General features: G+C 39.2%; 2 protein-coding genes across 5 annotated transcripts; both read right to left on the bottom strand.

The window, feature by feature from the left end:
* Nucleotides 1-1,281: 1,281 nt before the first annotated feature.
* On the bottom strand, nucleotides 1,282-11,042 carry LOC140778223 (uncharacterized). Of its 4 annotated transcripts, none has more exons than XM_073122832.1 (10): nucleotides 10,543-11,042; nucleotides 9,584-9,627; nucleotides 8,848-8,974; nucleotides 6,780-6,906; nucleotides 5,338-5,927; nucleotides 3,857-4,166; nucleotides 3,265-3,529; nucleotides 2,976-3,071; nucleotides 2,141-2,596; nucleotides 1,282-1,797 (listed from the first exon to the last, which is right to left on the bottom strand). In XM_073122832.1, exons 1-10 carry the CDS (start codon nucleotides 10,715-10,717, stop codon nucleotides 1,453-1,455), a joined length of 2,535 nt encoding a protein of 844 aa, XP_072978933.1. In that variant the 5' UTR covers nucleotides 10,718-11,042; the 3' UTR covers nucleotides 1,282-1,452. The 4 variants fall into 4 exon arrangements, with proteins under 4 accessions (XP_072978933.1, XP_072978931.1, XP_072978932.1 ...); XM_073122830.1 differs by having other exon boundaries at nucleotides 6,780-6,912; XM_073122831.1 differs by having other exon boundaries at nucleotides 2,976-3,068; nucleotides 6,780-6,912; nucleotides 10,543-11,041.
* A 953-nt stretch (nucleotides 11,043-11,995) lies between these two features.
* Nucleotides 11,996-17,780, bottom strand: LOC140778225 (protein Brevis radix-like 1). The gene is made up of 6 exons (XM_073122835.1): nucleotides 17,250-17,780; nucleotides 16,767-17,164; nucleotides 14,466-14,601; nucleotides 13,921-14,357; nucleotides 12,410-12,532; nucleotides 11,996-12,308 (listed from the first exon to the last, which is right to left on the bottom strand). The coding sequence occupies exons 1-5, from the start codon at nucleotides 17,382-17,384 to the stop codon at nucleotides 12,454-12,456; spliced, it is 1,185 nt and encodes a 394-aa protein (XP_072978936.1). The 5' UTR covers nucleotides 17,385-17,780; the 3' UTR covers nucleotides 11,996-12,308; nucleotides 12,410-12,453.
* Between the last annotated feature and the right edge of the window lie 1,117 nt (nucleotides 17,781-18,897).

Genomic DNA, 18,897 nt, shown 5'->3' on the forward strand with positions numbered 1-18,897 from the left:
TCCAACCATCTTGCTTTTCTTGATGCAGATTGATTCACCAATTAATTGTGTGATTCTAGTTTGTAGTTATTTTAGATGATGTATAGAATAATAGTTAATTCCATTTTACCATGTTCTGCTTTACCGAAAGCGGTCAACTGCTTGAAGAACTGGTAGTGCAAATCTTTCTTCCCCTGCAATGATAGTACAAATTGAACTTCTTTCAACCTACTTCTTGTACATGCAGAGGTTTAAATTAGCATATATTCTGATGTCTGAGTATCTGGAGATATGCGATGCAGTAGAATGTCAGGACATCTTATAACTCTTTGATTTGTTCTCCATTGACGTTATATTTATGCCTTCTTTTCTTTTCTTTTCTTTTCTTTTTTTTAAATCTTGTGTCTGCAGACCCTATAAAGCCAAGTTAGCCGTATTTCTTTTGATCCAAATGATTACTGTAACCAGCTTAGTCCAATAAGTTTACGCGATTGATTGGGTCGAATTTTGGATTCATGGTTCCGATGTTAATGTGAGGAATCTCTTCTTGTTTGATGGATGAAGACCAACCATGTACATATACAGGAACATAATAGAGACGACAACTATATTTTAGTAACTAGTTACAATTAGTATTGACAGTCATCCAAAGAATTGTTTGCTGATAGACAAAACGGGGTTCAGATGGATGGGCCCGTTCTTATCCCAAGCAAGAGAAGCTGATCTCTCCAGTCTTAATACTGGACGAGGGTAACCCTTCTTGCTCTGATATTTTTCGCTTTCTTTCATCGGGGTCCTTATAGATGTTCGTCATTGTATTGTAACTTTTGTTGATGAAAGGATGGTGTCACTAGTATGACGTGTGATGTATCGGACATTGTAATCCTAGTGAGGTGCTAATGATGTCTAATTACACCTTAAGAATAGAGAAAGTTGATTGTATCTTTATTCTTCACTTTGGTGGGTCATATAGGTTAGGTGGGTCGTATAGGTTATTCCGAATCCGGGACGTCACGTCGGAGATCTTTCACCCAATAATGTTGCGCTTTGATTGATCCATTTAACATTATTTTTGCTTGCAGAATCGTAGTTGATGGTGAATTAAGTGAAAAATATAAGTACCAGTGTCCTTTAAAAATCATTATCAGCACATTACATCTAGTAGTATCCACCTAATCCTGGATGTATAACTTTGCGTCTGATTAACAATTTTAGTCGCCATAATGACATTATTTCTCCACATAATTTGACGTAGTGCGCAAATTTCACGACTAAGCTATTCTGTGTGCAGGAAAAGCTTACTTGGGGAGAACAAATGAGCAGAGTTGAAGAGGATGGGAGAATGGCTACACTGTTACTTTTAAATAGACAGCACTGATGCACAAAAACGTTATCTCCTACAAGCATAGCATAGTCACCCATCCATACAATATGCTACTTTCGTTCCTAGTTACAGGCATAAGAGGAACTCCTTCAAAAGTTGGTCGTCCAATTCAGATGACCAAGCTGCGGCTGTTGATAGGCCCCAAGCTGGGGCCCTGGCGCAGCCACACCAACCCCGATGCTTCCTCCCATGGGCGGTGGGGCCTGTTGGGGTACCAAAGGATGAGGACTGCCGATGGGGGTGGCCTGCGGTGGATGGTACAAACTTCCGTAATGTACATGAGACGATTGTGCTGTGGCATTGAAAGAAGGATGGCTAGGATGGGTGGGCATGAACGCTGCATGTGGAGTCTGTCCTGGTAAGTTGTAATATGGTGATGCTTGCAAACTTGGGAGCTCTCTTGGCGTTTGAATCCATATATCAGACGTCTCTGCCTGTAACATTCAAAATTATTATGAGTGACTTAATGGATGATAGAAATGAGCATCTAATGGAATAGCACTTAAAAGCATGTTTCAGGCCATCCTTCATAAAGTAGCACAGGAATAAGACTTGCATAATTTGCCAGGTGTAGGAGAATAAGAATTGGGAAGAAGAAAATGTCTGACTTGGCATAATTATGTGCTTCAAAGTTAATTCCAATACTTAACTAAAACAAAAGTTAATTCCAATATAAGTTAACAAAGAGCAAACCTCAGTGTTATCAAACACGAGTAATGAGCATCCAATCAAGGGATAGCAGCTGTTTAAACATAAAGAGCTGCAGTCAGATCATACCTGTGGATTCGGAACATAGAGGCTGTTGTCTTTGTATTTGATCCTGGTCACATCCTCGATACTAGGTGCACCACCGATAGTACCAGGGGGATTGATTGTGAAACCAGCTGGATTGGTGTAATTTCCATATCCAGCGGTGCTACCAGGAGGAACTGATTTGTACTGTGAGGTTGTATACTTCATACCACCAGCAGTTAACTGGGAGCTACCCCCTGGCATTATAACATAATTGTTACCATTTGATGGATGGGGATATGCAGGGTTAGCAGAATAGTTAGGCAAGGCCATTGGTGGGACATAGACAGGAGAAAAGATGTGGCGGTATGGCATAAAATTTGGGTAGTGCGAGATGTGGACTTGCGGGTACAGCTGGGTAACCTGTTGCGGCTGAACTGGCTGTTGCTGCTGCCCCACAGCCATGGAAGAACTATTGCTGGCTGCATGCATACTCTGAGCCTGCAGAAAAAGAAATATGAACCTGGGGTAATATACCAGTGCTAAAAATTATAGAAGTAACATGCTAGATATATAAACAAAACACCAAATGTGATGACTATTCACTTAATGACCCTCTAACTGCAACTGATATATGAAAGAGACTGATCAAAAGACAGTGGTAAGCAGAGAAATGGACAGACCCAGATCCCCACAAATGCTTGGTGAGGTCCTGGCATTCTTTTGCCACTGCATGAAGCGATTTGTGATATCACAAATCAAATTCAATGGGACCAGAGCACCCTTGGTGAAAAGATAGGCCCTTCCATCACTGGATAAGAGCTGAGTCCATGACAATTAGGATAAGAGGGAAATATCAAAATAGTGAAAGCACAACTACCTCAGATGTTGAATTTAATCCTTGGGAATGATGATTAGATTCCATCACTGTTTTGAGAAATGGAGGAGTATAACTTGTTTGGCGATCATATGTCTGCTTCAAACATAAAGTTTGATAATTTAGAAAAGAGGTATAGTCACCAACTGTTAAGCAGATAAACAGGATATAATGTTATCAAACAGTAAGTATTTCCATACATGCCTCAAAGTTTCGATTGTCAATTAAGTTTGAATTAAATAATCATAAGTTCCTCTGTTTTACAAACTAGTTACCAATTAGTTGCACTTACTGTGAAGTTAGGTAAGCTTGCAGGCTCTTGTAGTTCTTGTGCTTCTGCAGAATTAAAGGGAGGGCTATTACTTCGAACCAACCCAATATCTGCATAGCTTTCAACACCCTGTACATTGAAAGACTCATTTTCAGGCAGTGATTCTTCTGACTCTACAGCTGATGTGGAAGATTCAAAATCCGGTGACTTTGCATCATCATCCACATCTTTGTGCTCGGTATCAGGCACAACCTTGCTGGAATCCATGGGAAGTGATGATAATATACTGCCAGCAAACAAATTGAATATACAATATAAATTCCCATATTCAGAATAAAAGAGCACGTGACTGACTTAATAAATTATAACTGGGCTCTATCCATTTCTCTCTCCAAACAAAAGTCGCGACTGAAACTAAACTACTTGATCATATACATGTGAAATGCAAGATATTATCTGAAAGACAAGCCTCAATTTGTGCACACTTTCTAAGACAGTTGATATCTCATAATGTTACCATGCTGCAAGACTTTTAACTCTACTATGCTGATCTGATGCTAAAAGAAAATATCATACAGAAAATAAAGGTGAAACTAGAAAAAAGTTACCCAACTGTTTAGAACTTTCAGATTCCTGAATAGCAGATGTTGCTCCTGCAGCAGAGTCGAATCCAGCACCAAAACTGCCAAATGTCAGCCGTGTACGCTCTGATTCTGGCACTTGAAGATGCAGTGGTATGATTACATGCTGGTCCTCAGATATATTAGCTTGTAAGAGTTTCTCAGACAAGCTCACAGCATCTAACATGTTAGCATTGCTAGTATTGTCAGTATGAGAAGCTGTCTGTTTTCCGATCACAACAGAACTTTCGATAGTGGGCTTCTGACATGTCTTCGGTTTCCACTCCATGTAGGGCTGCACCACTGCAGAAGAGCAATTCAGAATTACAACGTAACAAAACCAACAAAGGTACAAAACAAATTTGACCATATATTTCACCAGAAGCTCACATCTACTTATTCAACTCAATTAATATTCTATCGTTCACATCTACTCTTGATCGACATTGTTCTGCAATAACAAGTAAACATAAGAAACCGGTCGCTTATATTTATAGCCTGTTGGATACTAATATTTATGTCAATTTGCGACATGCACTCCCTACATTTAAACAGTAAATAAGTTGCTAAACCACAGGATGACTCAGTTGAAAGAGAAAAAAGAAGCAACCTAATAATCAATATACAAGCGTTCAATCCAGAGCAAACGTAGGTGAAATTAGCAAAACACACATGGTGTTCGTTTCACCTAAAAATTTAGTTTATCATAAATTATTTAGTATAACAACCGCATCACTAACAACCAACTACATCTTTAGTATGATATATATGTATCAGGAGTCAGGACTTACAGGAAAATAAAGTAAAATCTTCGCGATTGTTTAACACACCAAATTTCCTCTAACGATTTTAGCCTAATCATCCTTTAGATACATTGAAGATTTAATCAGCTATATGTGCATGAAAATGATTAATTTCCTTGTGAGCTTTTTGCATTTTAAATGCATTTGATTTTTCGGTTTACAATAATGAACTCTAATGTGTACCGCATATATAAATTATGTGTATTTTATTATAACAAAATGTATATCGACTATAAATATATGGACCTGGTTTTATATGCTAAATCAAAAAAATCAAATGCAATTAAATTTACAAAAGCCCCTTTCCTTGTCTACGTTCTAAAGATCGACAAAAGAGATCTTACTTTCATAAGTAAACATAAGAAAATACTTACTAAACAGCATTTTTATTCCTAAAATAAGTGAATGATCAACAAGGCTAATCGACATTTGCTATCTCCTGCAAATCTGAAACCCTCTAAACCAATTGAATGACAATATCAACTAGCAAACAGTGTTTCAAGTTTCATCCCAACAGAAACTAGGAAAGCAGGAAGTCAACTTAAAAGATAAGTGTGATGGGTAAAATAAATGCACAACAAGGATATATTTACTAAGATTATGTAATTGTGCTTATTTACTAGAAATATCCTAGTAAAACTACCAAGGTTTCAATGCATGCAGATCAATACCTTTCTGGCGACCCATTGATTGCTGGTGCACTTTATTATAATGTTGGGTGCCTGAGGACGATCTACTAGTAGATGTTGAATGCATGGTAGACTGTGAAGCAGGCATCTGGATAAATTGACTGCCCTTAGACATGGAAGCAGAGTGGTCAGATGATCCCACTGAAGAAGAAATATCCTTCCCCATAGGATCTGTGGAACTCATGGACGAAGGTGATTTAGTGGCTGAACGATCAAAACGCTGCCTCCTAAGACCCTTTACTCCTGCTTCATGTCCAATAGCCCGGACTGTTCCAGCCAGTCTATAGTCCGGAGATGGAACATGAACTGGATCAGAAGATGACGAACATACTCCAGCCACAGAGCTGGTCAACGTCGGTTTAGAATGTTTCTGAAGATTATATTGGGATTTTCTTTTTGCCTGAGAATTTTGAAATGAATCATGCGTCTGTTCAGGCAGTAATGGCTTACTACTGCCACTGGGACTTGCATCTGTAGAATGAAGTCCAGAGCCACTTAAGCCTTCTGACAAACGGTACCCATCCAAATTTGTGTTAGAAAAGAGCTTTTCATCAGTCGGAACCCCAGCAAAGCTGCCCAGATTAACAATGAATGAGCACAGGTATGAATATATCTACATTTTCTTTTTCTTTTTTTTTGTGCAAATTAATGTAAGAAACAGACACACTACCAGCAGGATGGATAAGGCTGCTGCACAGGAGAAATGACACTGGCATCATTGATATACATATATACCAATTAGATTAATTTTACAAACTTGCACATAAACCATATAAAAGAATCTGGTATCAGCCTAATCAGCTATCATGTACAACAGAAGAAGTAACTAATATCTATATTTTACAGGCAATATTTTGAGCCAGTGGCTAATTATAGAACGATGCATAAACCGAAAAATAGAAATTCATGATCCACAAAACAGGATAGCCTGCAGAGCCTATCAAATAGCACAAGAATAATAAATCAGAGGTCCAACTTGACCTTCAGCATATTGAACAATTAAGATATAATAAACTTGAGTCCCTCTTTAGATAATAAAGGACAGAGATTAAGAGGGAACAATGTATACATATCTAGTCATTATGTTCTACATTCAGAAATAAAGATCAGACGACAGCTGAGAAAGAAAAATACTACAGAAACAAGTCCAACTCTTCTCTGTCCCTGAGTGTGTGTTTATATATATTATACATATGTATGAGAAAGAAAACAGATCTACACACAAATGTAGATAGATGTGGATAGGCATATTCTGTCGAAAGCTGACAATGTAGAATGTAGATGCATGCATTTACTTATGTGGCCTGCTTATTTCTCTCAATGAAGAGAGCACTGTCATAGGCATAGAACTATTTCCACAACACTCAACAATAACACTAAGGAGCTGCAGATAAAAGTTATAAAGAGAGCAAAAGAAAGCAAACCTCTTGTCAGGAATATTAGATAATAATTGCTCATTTCCAGAAGGTGGATGTTGAGAGCTTCCCAACTTATTGTCCATGTTTTGGTTCACCCTGTTGTCCCTCACTACACGAAATTCTCGACTGACACCTGCATCTAATTATCTCTTATCCTTCAGATATAAATTCAAAAAGTTCTGATCCATATTTCTTTGTGCACTATTGTATCAAAAGTCTATATATATCAGAGAGGATGGGCTCATGAAAAACATTACATGTAGTACAAGAAAAACATAGAGATCCATCCATTTGTTGTGACCGTTCTAAAAGACAAATTGGATGTGCAAGAAATAATTGGACTTCTTTCCATTCACTTACTTGCCACAAACATATTGTGAGGCAGTTATTGTTTGACCCAATATTTTAAAATGAGCCATCGGTTGTAGGCGGTCATTCCATGCATAACGCTTAGACAAAAGGTCGACGCTAAAATGGTTTAGCATTTTTTATATGTAAAATAAAATAATTATATATGATAGTCTATATTATAATTTTTAATATATAATAATATAGTATATAAAAATTAACAATAATCCCCCAACTTGCTCTCTTCTCTCCCCTCAAATCTCATTACTTTGAATGGAGATTAGAGAGAGAACACCCAAGGGACTAGGTCCAAGACTCTTCCTGACCAAAAATGATCATGAGAACTCTTTGTATCCTCCCCTTTATCCTCCTTTTCCACCTGACTTCCTCTTTAAGCCAAGAAGGCCTCCCATCTCTTGTTTGTGAAACAAGCCCTAGATGACCCACTTGAGACTCTCAAACCGGAGCTCACTTGACTCCACCCCCATGCAACTGAACCCGAGTCCCCTGCTCCACTTCCTCTCCCCACCCAAAAGTGACTTCCCTCAACCTCAACAACCTTAGCCTCATTAGGTCCCCTCCTCTCTTTGCCTTCTTCCCAACCTCTCGCTACTCTTCCTCTCCTTCAAATACATCAACTATTATCTCACTACGTTTTCTCTACTTCTTTGTTCCTCTCTCACCCACCTCGACCTCTCCCAAAATCTCTTAGTGGGTTCTCTTCCTGACTATTTATTTAAGTTCCCTTCTCTAACCTACCTTGAGTTACTCGCCACGAATGCCAACAAGGTTCACCTAGCCCGTCAAGCAACAAGGTCGCCCACCCAAGGTAGCCCGCCCACCATTTCCCAACTGCAATCCATATTTGTAGGGCCACCAGAGTGCCGCCAAGATGGCCGCCTCAAGCGCCTTACAAAACACTGTTTTAATCTCACGAAAGGCATTTTGACTTGTTAAACAAAGTGTAACTTGTAAATTAAATTATATACAGGTCTTTGAGTACAAAAGTCATCCAAATCATTAATAGTATGGCACACAGCAATATGTTTGTTTCTCCTTAAGTAGGGAATTCGAACATATGCACTCAATTTCTTTTCCACAATCTATAATTAACTGATTCACAATGATCCCAATTCGGTAGTTCATTACTTTCATACTGGTCACAATCTCTGCATTGGTCACACATCTAACATACAACTGAGTCAAGACTATAGCAAAAGCTAGAGAAGGTGACAAGGTGTTGTCTACTTCTCTTAATGTCGCGAGCTCATGTTCCAGATGGAACCAAGATGAATCAGATAAAACAAGTCCTGTGCATATATGCACCCATTACATAATGTTTCTCTGACCAATATATGATGCTTTGTAACCTACAACAGCCCATAATCTCTCAAATTACGAAACTAGTAAGAAGCAAGAGAAAATTTGTGGTGAGCTATCATAAAAAGCCCATTCTGTCAGATAAGTTACAGATATTTTACTCCACTCTAAACTTCTTGTATAGTTTCTCACACAACATCAAAAGATACAGTAATTTCAGCAGATAACACTTTCAAATTGGAACTTTTAGACTAAAAGGCTCAAAAATAAATTCCATGAAGATACCATTTACAGTCGAATCAGGAGAACTTTGAACTTCTTATTAACGAATATAGAGTGCCTACAGCACATTTTTTGTTAATCTTGTATGTAATCAAATATAAGATCTGATAGGATTTTGTATTACCGGGTGTTGGATTTCGAGTATAAGCTCTCCTATGATCATTATCAAACCATGGAGCATGGGACTTTGCCGTTTGTATGCTATGTTCCACTTGCTTTCTAGAATCACTAGAACTCTTGTAACCTGTATGCTGAAGCCATAATACAAATCTTTCTAAGCCAAGAATAGATATGAAAAGGAAACTTTGATACAATCAAAATAATAGCTTAATTGAATACAAAAAGTAGTATATAAGAAATGCCTACAAGACAATTGTCATGGAGAACCTCTAAAGAGTACAGAAAGAGTTTCACAAAAGAGGCCATATGACATGCATATATCCTCTTAGAGCATGCATTATCTCACAATCATCACTTTCCAATATGCAAGGACATAAGATATAAACACAGTGTTGAACCAAAAGTGGATATTGCAACGATGGTGCTCAATATATATGTCCAATCTGAACCAAATCCACTAGGTCATGCTAAGAAAACACCAAGCTCCACATGCAGAAAACATATAGAAATAGCTTCAGCACTGTCAGCTATATATTTAGTTCGCAGAAGACCAAGATGCTAATATGCATGGACTTGTACAATACAAGAATGCCAAGACAAATAAATTAAATGGATCTAAAAATACTAAAAGGATCAAGGTATACAGGAAGTTTGGAACAAAGTTAACATTAACCAAAACATCACTCAATGTCCGAATTATAGAAAGCTAACGGCTTGATGATTATGCATATGTGGCATACCTCTTTTTTTTTGTCCCTTTTCCTTTTGACCTCATGAAATGGATCTGCAATATATAAAAAGAAGTATAGATTAAGCTCATAGGAGGAACTAGTTCACCCAAAGCTGTAATGTTCATGAAAAATTGGTAGAATGCTTACTTAAAAGCAAGAGGATCTGTCGAAAATGTCTACTTGATGACAATAATAATGATCTTTTGTCTCTTCTAGGTCATAGCAACATAGCAACTTAATTGATGAATACCTGCATTTGTTCCCTTATATGCCTATATGCTCCCTTTCCTACAAAGCATTAGCCTAGATAAATTCCCTATGCAATTGGCCATGTTGTGAGAACTATACAGCAAGCCCACTATATCTAAGTAAATTATGACTAGCCATTATATTACTTATAATTATGTATTAGTAGATTGCATTTATATATCTTTGAAATTCTTATTTTTCTTGCTGACTATTTTTACAGTTAATTGCATCAAAAGCTGTACAAAGAGCATAATGCGGAAGTCACCATTGCAAAGATATAAAAGACCAGATAAAATTAGAAACTACTATAATAAGTGTTGTTTCTAACTCTTCATAACTGATACTATAATTCTTCATCTACACTAGTCTACAAATGGACATCTTGAAATAATTAAAACATGAACAGAGCAAGAGAATTTGTTGAAGCAAACGAGTAGCATGGCCAATGTACACCTGGAAAAGACTATCTAACGAGTTAAAGTCAAAATCTTATTAATATTGGACAACAATTCATCACGCATACACTAATAAAACCTTACGAATCACATTAGTTCACATTCATGGGAACAAGGGAGTCTTCAAACTCATCTCAAGACAAGAGACATTCAAGTTCCTAATTTAAACCTTGTATGCAAGCAATTAGGTGCCAAGCGGCATAAAGCATAAAGCAGAAAACAATATAAAAATAAACCAAAGGCAAAGATATCAAAATTCTCAACCTTGGTTGAGTAATTTCTGGGCGGTTTCATTGGGATCCATGTTGGTCTCCTTGAGCATGGCATAGATGTCAGAGTCAGAGTGGTTTCCGACAATCTCCTTGATGGACTGGATGGTTTTCCGGATCCTGTAGGAGACTAGCTGACTCCCCCCGTCAAACCTCGATCCCGCCACCATCTCTCGCTCCAGATCGACTCGAAACCCAACGACACGAGAACCCTAATCCAGGCGAAAGGGCATCAAAGGAGACGTAGAAGCGGGGAGAGAGAGAAGGCGAAAGAAGAGGAGGAAATGGTAAGAGGAGAAGGATTAGGAGAAGATGAGAAGGGGGGGGTAGGGTAAGGTTTTCAGGGAAGTGAGGGTTAAAGAGAGAGGGAGAGAGGGAGAGAAGGAGGAAGGTGGGAAGAAATTTGGCGACTATAATTGAGGCAGAGGAAAAGAAACTGGGGGTTATTTTGGGACCGAAGTGACGAGAAAGACCCTGGCAACAGAACTGTGCATACTGAGAGCTTACGGGCGTGGCTACGAATGGGTTTCGAGAAAAAACTCCCGACAGTTGGAAAGAGGAGTAGTGGCGGAGCTTGGCAATTGGCATATTCTGACTCTGAGCAGCGGATTCGGATCGGATCGGATCTATGGTGCACCCGTATCTACTATTTTGTGCTGATCTGGATATTTGAGCTCGGTCGTTGGATCCGGATCCATCCCAATTGGCTTCTTCTTATATTGGCAAGGCAAGGATTCCAAAAGAAAGTTTGGGTTTGGATTCCTAGCATCCAATTTGGTCTTTCTATCTGAGATGCTTCAAGTTAATCCAATGTACAACAGAACGTATTATTTTGTAGATAGAGATTACTCATTTGCTTCTTGGGTGTGATTTAGGTGATAGCATGGCATATTTGTAATCAATAAGGGAACATCTCAATAAACAGGACTTCCGGTCTTCAGGATGACAATAACTAGGAGTCACATTTTACCAAGAAATTCACCATTTTACATCTTTTTTTCACTTCTGAAACTTAATTGCCAGTCTTCTCCGAATGATCAGAATTGCGACATCTATAAAATTAGACAACTAACAAAATGAATGAACTAATTGAGACGCCCAAAACTAGCCACGGCCATTTGTGTGTAGCCATAAGCATTATCAAACACGTCCTCAGTCGCATCTCATATTCCATGCTCCACTTTGAAGTTACGTGTAGAGAGTCCATGATCCGCCACATAACCGACGATCACTCAACACTCTTTATGGTTAAGTTGATCATATAATTTGTGATACTAGGATGCAGTTGCTGATTCATGAGCTGTAATACAAGAAAGGTAATAAAGAGAGAAAAAAAAAACCTCTTCGACATATGTATGTATGTAATACCTCCAATTTGAGGTAGTAAACCTAGCGCTTAGTCCATTTTAAGTGTTTAGAAAAGAGGGAAAACATACGAAGGAGAAGACTTGAAACAGCAGAAAGAAGTATGAATGATAATTTATCATCAGAAAATACAAACATCGTCACTTTCCTAATACAAAGCCTTTGGCTACAACATACACCCCGAGTGAAGTTTTCGATACTATCCATAGTTACACAACCTGGTTCTGCATACTAAATTAAGGCAGATGAAAAAAGAAGAGCGTGGGCTGAGATTGATCAAATAGCAGAAGACTAAAGTTAAAAAGAAAACCGAACAATAGCGCAAAGTTTGTATATTTTTTGGACTCTAGCATTTGCCGCCGCCACTGAGACCACCAAGCTATGGGGCAACATACTCTGTTAGTATCAGATATACATATATTATGCTCATATGAGAGTGCCTAAGAAGACAAACTTGCACTAGAGGAAGCTGCATAGGATAAACTCAGTCAGCAGACCTTGTGAGGAAAGTAGCTGCAGATGTAATGTCGTTCCCTTCTTTTCAAAGATACTGCTCGTGTATCCTGGCACGGTTCTCTTCCCACCACAACCTTGCATGCATCTCACTGAACCTCTCCCGGCTACATGCAAAGAGAGAAGCGAGAGTTAGGATCTTTACAATCGTAATTTGATGAAGTTAGATAGGATCAGCTAAAATAAATTACGTAATTTCCAGCAATGGAAAAATAATGACTGGATTACATGCCAGCAAATTGTCAGTTTGTTTCACCAACCATACATGCTAATTAGTTGGGAGCCAACAATTGCTTGCTGAGTTTTACCAACCAAACGTGCTAACAAGTTCCGTTACTCACATTATAATCATGGCTTTGTCCTCTCAAATTCTAACTTTGATTGCCCATTGGTCTTTTCTTTAACACAAAGAACAGGCAGTGCCCAAAAAGGAACTGGATGTTACAAGAAGTTTTAACAAGTATATTAAACCCTGAAAGTTGAAAGTATCACTAGGACAAGTGGAAAACCAAGAAACAGGAAGGCTGACGTATATGCTGTACGCATGGGGAAACACATGGAGGGAGAGAATCTATATCAAACCAGAGATATATTATATTCCAGTTAAGCCCTATGCATGTATCGACTAACACAAGGTCTAACATAATGGATGGGAAACTCAGAAACATTTCACAGTTAACATTTACCGCCTTTTTGTCTAATTAGTCACTACTCACGAACACGGAGGGAAATTTGATCTGTCCTTAATCCACTGGTTCTCTGGATATTTTTAGATCGTATGTTTCTTTTGCCTACCTTTTCCATCAGAGGATTTTCACAGCTCTCAAATTTTCTGTTAGCACTCATGCTGGAAAAGTACATATCAGAAACTATCTGACTAATTCTGGCTTTGATTTAGCAGATCAATATTAAAATAGAATGGGTTGCAATTGTTTGAACTGAATACAGGCATAGTAACTCAAGTGTGTCAATTATCATCAGTCATCACCAAAACAAATTCTAATCCAAATTGGGCGACACTAGACATCTATAATATGTGCCTCCTAAAACATCCTAATAAGTTATCTGTTTTTTGCACAAATGCCCAAGTCCATATACAGGCAACACGGACACCAATATTCAAACAAATGGAAGAAAAAAATCAGGCCTTCCCACTTTTAGAAGATTGGAAGACTCCTGAATGGACATAGAACTTGACTTCTGATCCAGTAGTCCAGACCTCTAAACCAACTCCAACTACCTTACCCTTACATTAGTTGTCTTTTCAGTCCAAGAATGACTCTAAGTTAAAACTCATATTGCTAAGATTTTTCCTAAGAAAAATCAGGCAACAACAGTTTGGTTTGCTCAAGTCACACATGCATCCTATATGTTGATAAACAATCAACACGAGGTCAATGAACTTTTTGATGAATGACTAGTCTTTGCAACAGGAAGGTTTGAAAGGGCTTGCAAAGCAGAGAGAAAGTAAAAATAGAACTGAAATAAGGCTGACCTGAATCGGACACGACGGAGTTCCCTGATGCCACCAGGCAAAGCTCGGACTGTGATGTAAACACCAGGCTCGTCCTCCTCCACCCACTCTCTCTCCTGGTCACTTGCATTGCTGACGGATACAGAGAGCTCACCAGATCGGTCCACGTCATCATGGGAAGAGCTTGTCCTCAAAGATGCATCCATCGACGATGTCTCTGTCTTTGCCCCGCTGATGCTTGACAACTTTGGAGTTGATGCAAGCCCAGCTGTCTCACAGTAGTGGCGCCCGTGGTGGTTGTAATGATGGTGGCCATTACCATGGTGAACCGATTGATGCTCAAGTGAGTCTGATGATGAGTATCCCATTGCTCCACCACCCATCAACGGTCTGCGGAAGTTTCGAGGTAGCCGTTCTTTGCTCAGTGGTGGGGTCACTGGGCTGTCCTCTTTTGAGCTCTTCAAGAAGAAATGCAAAGTTAAAAGCAATGTACAAGGCAATTAAGAACATGCAACATTTAAAATTAGGAAGATTCAAAGGGAAATTTTGATTAGTATTCCTTTTACCTCATCTTCGGACCTGGGAGGGGTGGGAAGAGGAACGGCCTGACGGTTGAACCTCTGGACATTGTAGAGTTCCATGACCTTGTCGTAGTTTTCAGCCCACCACCGCTGGGCTTGCCACTTGTTAAACATCTCACGGCTGTCACATGGCATTTTGAGCAACCAATGACAACATAAATAACGAGCAGAACACATTGATATCTAGAAGAGTTGCAACAAAACAATATTGTATAATAACCCAAAATTTTGCCTACAACTCAGTAATTAGAAGATCTCATATGCAACTTCACATTGTTACATAACTTGTCGAGAATAGAAAATTGCATGAACACTGAATCCCCAAGTTTGTGGTCTGTCAACTTCGGCACTGTCAGTCTTACAGAAATCATAATTCTTGCCTGGAGTATTATTAACAAGGAAGAAAATCTTAAGGGCCAAGTTAAGTGAATTACACCTTTAACTTAAGATTAAACTATACTGTAATTTTGGAGTCCATGAGAAAGGCTAGATCTATACATATTTTTCCTTTTTGTATAAAAGAAAACATAGGATATGAGATACCTCGTGCCCATGCACGCCAGGACTTATAAGAACATTACAAAGACACCAACAACTAAATTTTCCGGGTTTCTTTTTAATTTCTTTTTTTGCGAGTTCTCACATTCACCATTGGATTTTTATGAACACTGAAGACAACCACTTTATAAATTGTCTCCTCCTTTTCAAATACTATTGCAAAAAGACATGGAATATTACCCGCCATTACCATCTGTCAACTAACAGTAACCAACCCAAGTTACACACCTACTAGTAGCTTAATCAAATGCACAAAAACAAGGATAAATACACTGCACAATGACTTTAAAGAGGAGACAGTTTAGAATAGGATTTGTTAAATACATAACAAGATCAAGGGGGTTGGATTCTAGCAAGTAGCAACAATGCATGGAAAAGGAAGGAGCTTGTACGCAATTAGTGAAACAGATCAGCTCAAATCATTTTATCCAAACACGGGGTCCTAAGACCAGAACCTGATTCCCTACACCCAGCTCCAATCCTCCCATAATGCAATTCAAATCTAGTGCGCCTGATAGGGCTAACCTCCATGATTGGCATTGACAGGCAGTACAAGTAACCTGCAAGAACTCACTCCTGAAATTTTTACAAAAAACCTCATCCATAGATCCAGATGGCGACCCTTCATTGCCAGCTTAAAGTGGTACACAAGCCATAAATAAGGAACGAGGAGGGCCCATTTGATTATAACCCCAAAACTAACGCCCTTTACCAAATATAAAAAGGTGAAGTAAGTCACCACTTGGCCTGTTCCCATCTTTTCTTTTCTACTCCTCAAAGGAGGAGATGGTGGGCCTCGTGTCGTCACCCCAGATTGCCTTCGGCAAGTGGAGCCAAAAGCCCTTTACCACTAATTTGGCACAATTAAGCTAACGGACAAATTGGGAAGACGGAGCGATGTTAATTGTCTCACGAGACGAGAGGACCAACAACCGCTCGAAAATACTCACTCAAAAATTGAAACTAATAACGCACTTCACCTTCCCCGCCTTTTTTTTATTTATTCTTTTGCAATTTCCAACCTATCGGAATATAATATTCCGAGATGGGGCTTTAGGAGTTGCCGAAAGATCACACCGAACCCAACTCGACGCTGCATGTGGATCGAGATCCGTGCCGAGGGATGCCGAATTTAGAAGGCCAACTTGGTGGATAGTTCCTTTTTAAATGCCAATATATTATTTTGCCCCATAAAATTTTTCCAAAGTACTGCACAGACTCTTAACTCAAGTTACTGAACTGTTCAAAAGAATGGGTAAATACAGGAAAAGCTCGTGCTTTCTAGTCAAAAAGGGATTTTTCTTGCAACAATAAAAGCCAAATAAAAAAATATTGGTATCCAGTCTGATGATGTTAAACAGAGAAAGATGATTGGTTCTTCTTCTTTAACTTCTTTTAAATGCTTTTTTTGAATGAATTTGTTTGTCCAAACTTCCAGTTCAAGCAAAGTGATATCAAAATTATCGATCAAAGACAAAAGTGAAAGAAAAGAGAGAACAAATGAAAAAGAAATTTTGTCCTGTCCGCCTCCTAATTTACCAAAAATCCAACTCAAAATTCTGACATCTCTGAGTTTGAATCAGTTGCGAGAGTCCAATTAAGCGGTAAGCGAACCGCTGGTAACCAGATCCAAACCAGGCGGCGGTGACATTACCTCCGCCTCGGCCAAGATTCGAACTCTAAACCGAAACGAGAAGAGGAGATGAGAGAAAGAGAGGGGAATAATACCTGAACCGGATCCGCTTGAGATCGTTCCCCCCTTGGGGCAACGAGAGGAAGGTGATGAGAACACCGGGCTCCACCTGCGCCACCCACTCCTTGGCCTCCTCCTCCTCCTCCACCATGAACTCCGCCGCCGCCGCCGCCGCCACCTCCGACTCCGTCCGGCCGCTCATGGACGGAGTCGCCTCACCGCTCGAGATCGCCGCCCCTCTAACCCTCGGCGTCGACCCCGAGCTCCCTCCCCCGGCCCTCCTATACGCGTAGTGGAACCTCTCCGACCCAGAAGCCGCCTCGGATTCCGCGTACCCGAGCCCTCGGTGGTGAGGATGCCGGTCAGACACCGATCCGGCGCACGGCTTGCAGTGCCTGTACGCCCCTGATGCTTTCAATGCCATATCTTTGATCTGATCCCAAAAGAAAAGGACCTCAATTAGCACTACAAAACCCTAAAAAAATCCAAACTTTATCGCTGCTTTCCCCTCTTCGCACCTGGGCGGTTAGGGCTTTAATGGCCTGCCGGGTGCTCGGCGTCGCGCCGCCGGCGCCCCCCTCGTCATCTTCCTCCGGTGGCTCATGGAGCGAGCCACCGCCGAGCTGCTTCGAGCAAGCGATGCACGTGAGCATCTTCCCGTTTCCCCCACAGATCCAAGCGCGGGTGGAGCAGAGGAATGGCGATGGGGAAGAGGAATCGAGAAGATAACAAAAAAAGGAAGGGCTTTTGCTCCTTTTTAGGCGAAACAAGAGTGACTGCTCTCGTCGAAGAAGGGATTGGAGCTTTAATGGGCTACATCAATTTCGCCGCTAAGAGATTCCAGTCGCTTTAACTCACCTGTCGGAAGGGGGAAACGGGAATCGGGAATCGACGCTAATGGCGGATTAAGGACAGGGGTTAGAGAATAGTTTTCTATTCTACTCGCTAAAATGGAAGACGCTCTGAGGTGACCGGCTGTGGCGACTGTACGGCCGGTTCCCACCATCAGCCCCGGTGGATGAGTTGCCCCGACAGGGTAGGACACGTGGCGGTATCTGGTCTCTCTTTTCTTACAGATGCCTTGCTTTCTGGGACAGTTTAGAGTGAGCTGTGAGCTAAGCATCCAACAAATCGCAACTAAAACTCCAGGGTGGCACAGCGCCGTGTTGGAAAAAGATGGTATTAAAAAACAATAAAATTAATTTAAATAAAAGAATTATCAGATGGTCCGTTGTTCTCTATTAATTGAAATAAGGGTGTAAAATAAAACCTCGCAATTAATGATATAATGTAACATTAATCAACTCGGCCCAACTAAATTGCTAGCAAATATCAAACTTCAAATGGTCACAATCGGAAGAGAATGAGTTCAGAGTATGAATTGAGGCATTTGAATAGAGATGGATGTTTTTTCTTTTTCAAAAAGTCACTAGTCTAAGCTAAAATGTTACGACCAAAGAATCTAATACATAAAGAGGACAAGAGATAAAAGCACCGTAATTTAACATAAATTTCACACTTTATCTATAATATATAATATAATAATTTAAGATATTTTATATATTATATATTATATTTTATCTATTTTATGTTTTATATCACGTTATTTTGACTTACTGATACTGATCAAATTATTAAAATATTCTCACCGTTCTTAAAAAATTATAAATAATTTATATATTTATAAATTAAATTATATATTATAATAAAATATTTCTTTATTTATACTATTTAAATTAGTAGATAATGTTAAATTAAAATATAGAAAAAAAATAGGAGTTGAATTATAAAAAATTTATGGACGAATTAGAATTGTGAATCTACAAAACAGATGATACATATGGTATGATTCGTAAAATTGTCTATAATTTAATCCAGCGGAATGAGATTCGGCGGCAATTATTTGGCGCATATCATTTGTAATCTTACTGCAGTTTATAGGTTAAGATAGGATGTTATAGCCTCTATTAATCAACAAGTCTATTAGAGCCTAGCTTATAATGCCATTGTCTATACTAGTCTTCGTTTGGGAACTTGAGCATGATTCTTAGCTTAGGTAGAGTCTAGTTTTATTTGTCTTATAATGTTGAAAAAAAAAAAAAAAAAAGGACGAACGCAGTAAGTAATAATGATTTCTCATCGAGTTCGTTTCCTTTTTGCTGGGCC

This window comes from Typha angustifolia, chromosome 15 (genome assembly GCF_048772165.1).
Source record: "Typha angustifolia cultivar Huaian chromosome 15, ASM4877216v1, whole genome shotgun sequence".
In the NCBI taxonomy this organism is placed as follows: domain Eukaryota; kingdom Viridiplantae; phylum Streptophyta; class Magnoliopsida; order Poales; family Typhaceae; genus Typha; species Typha angustifolia.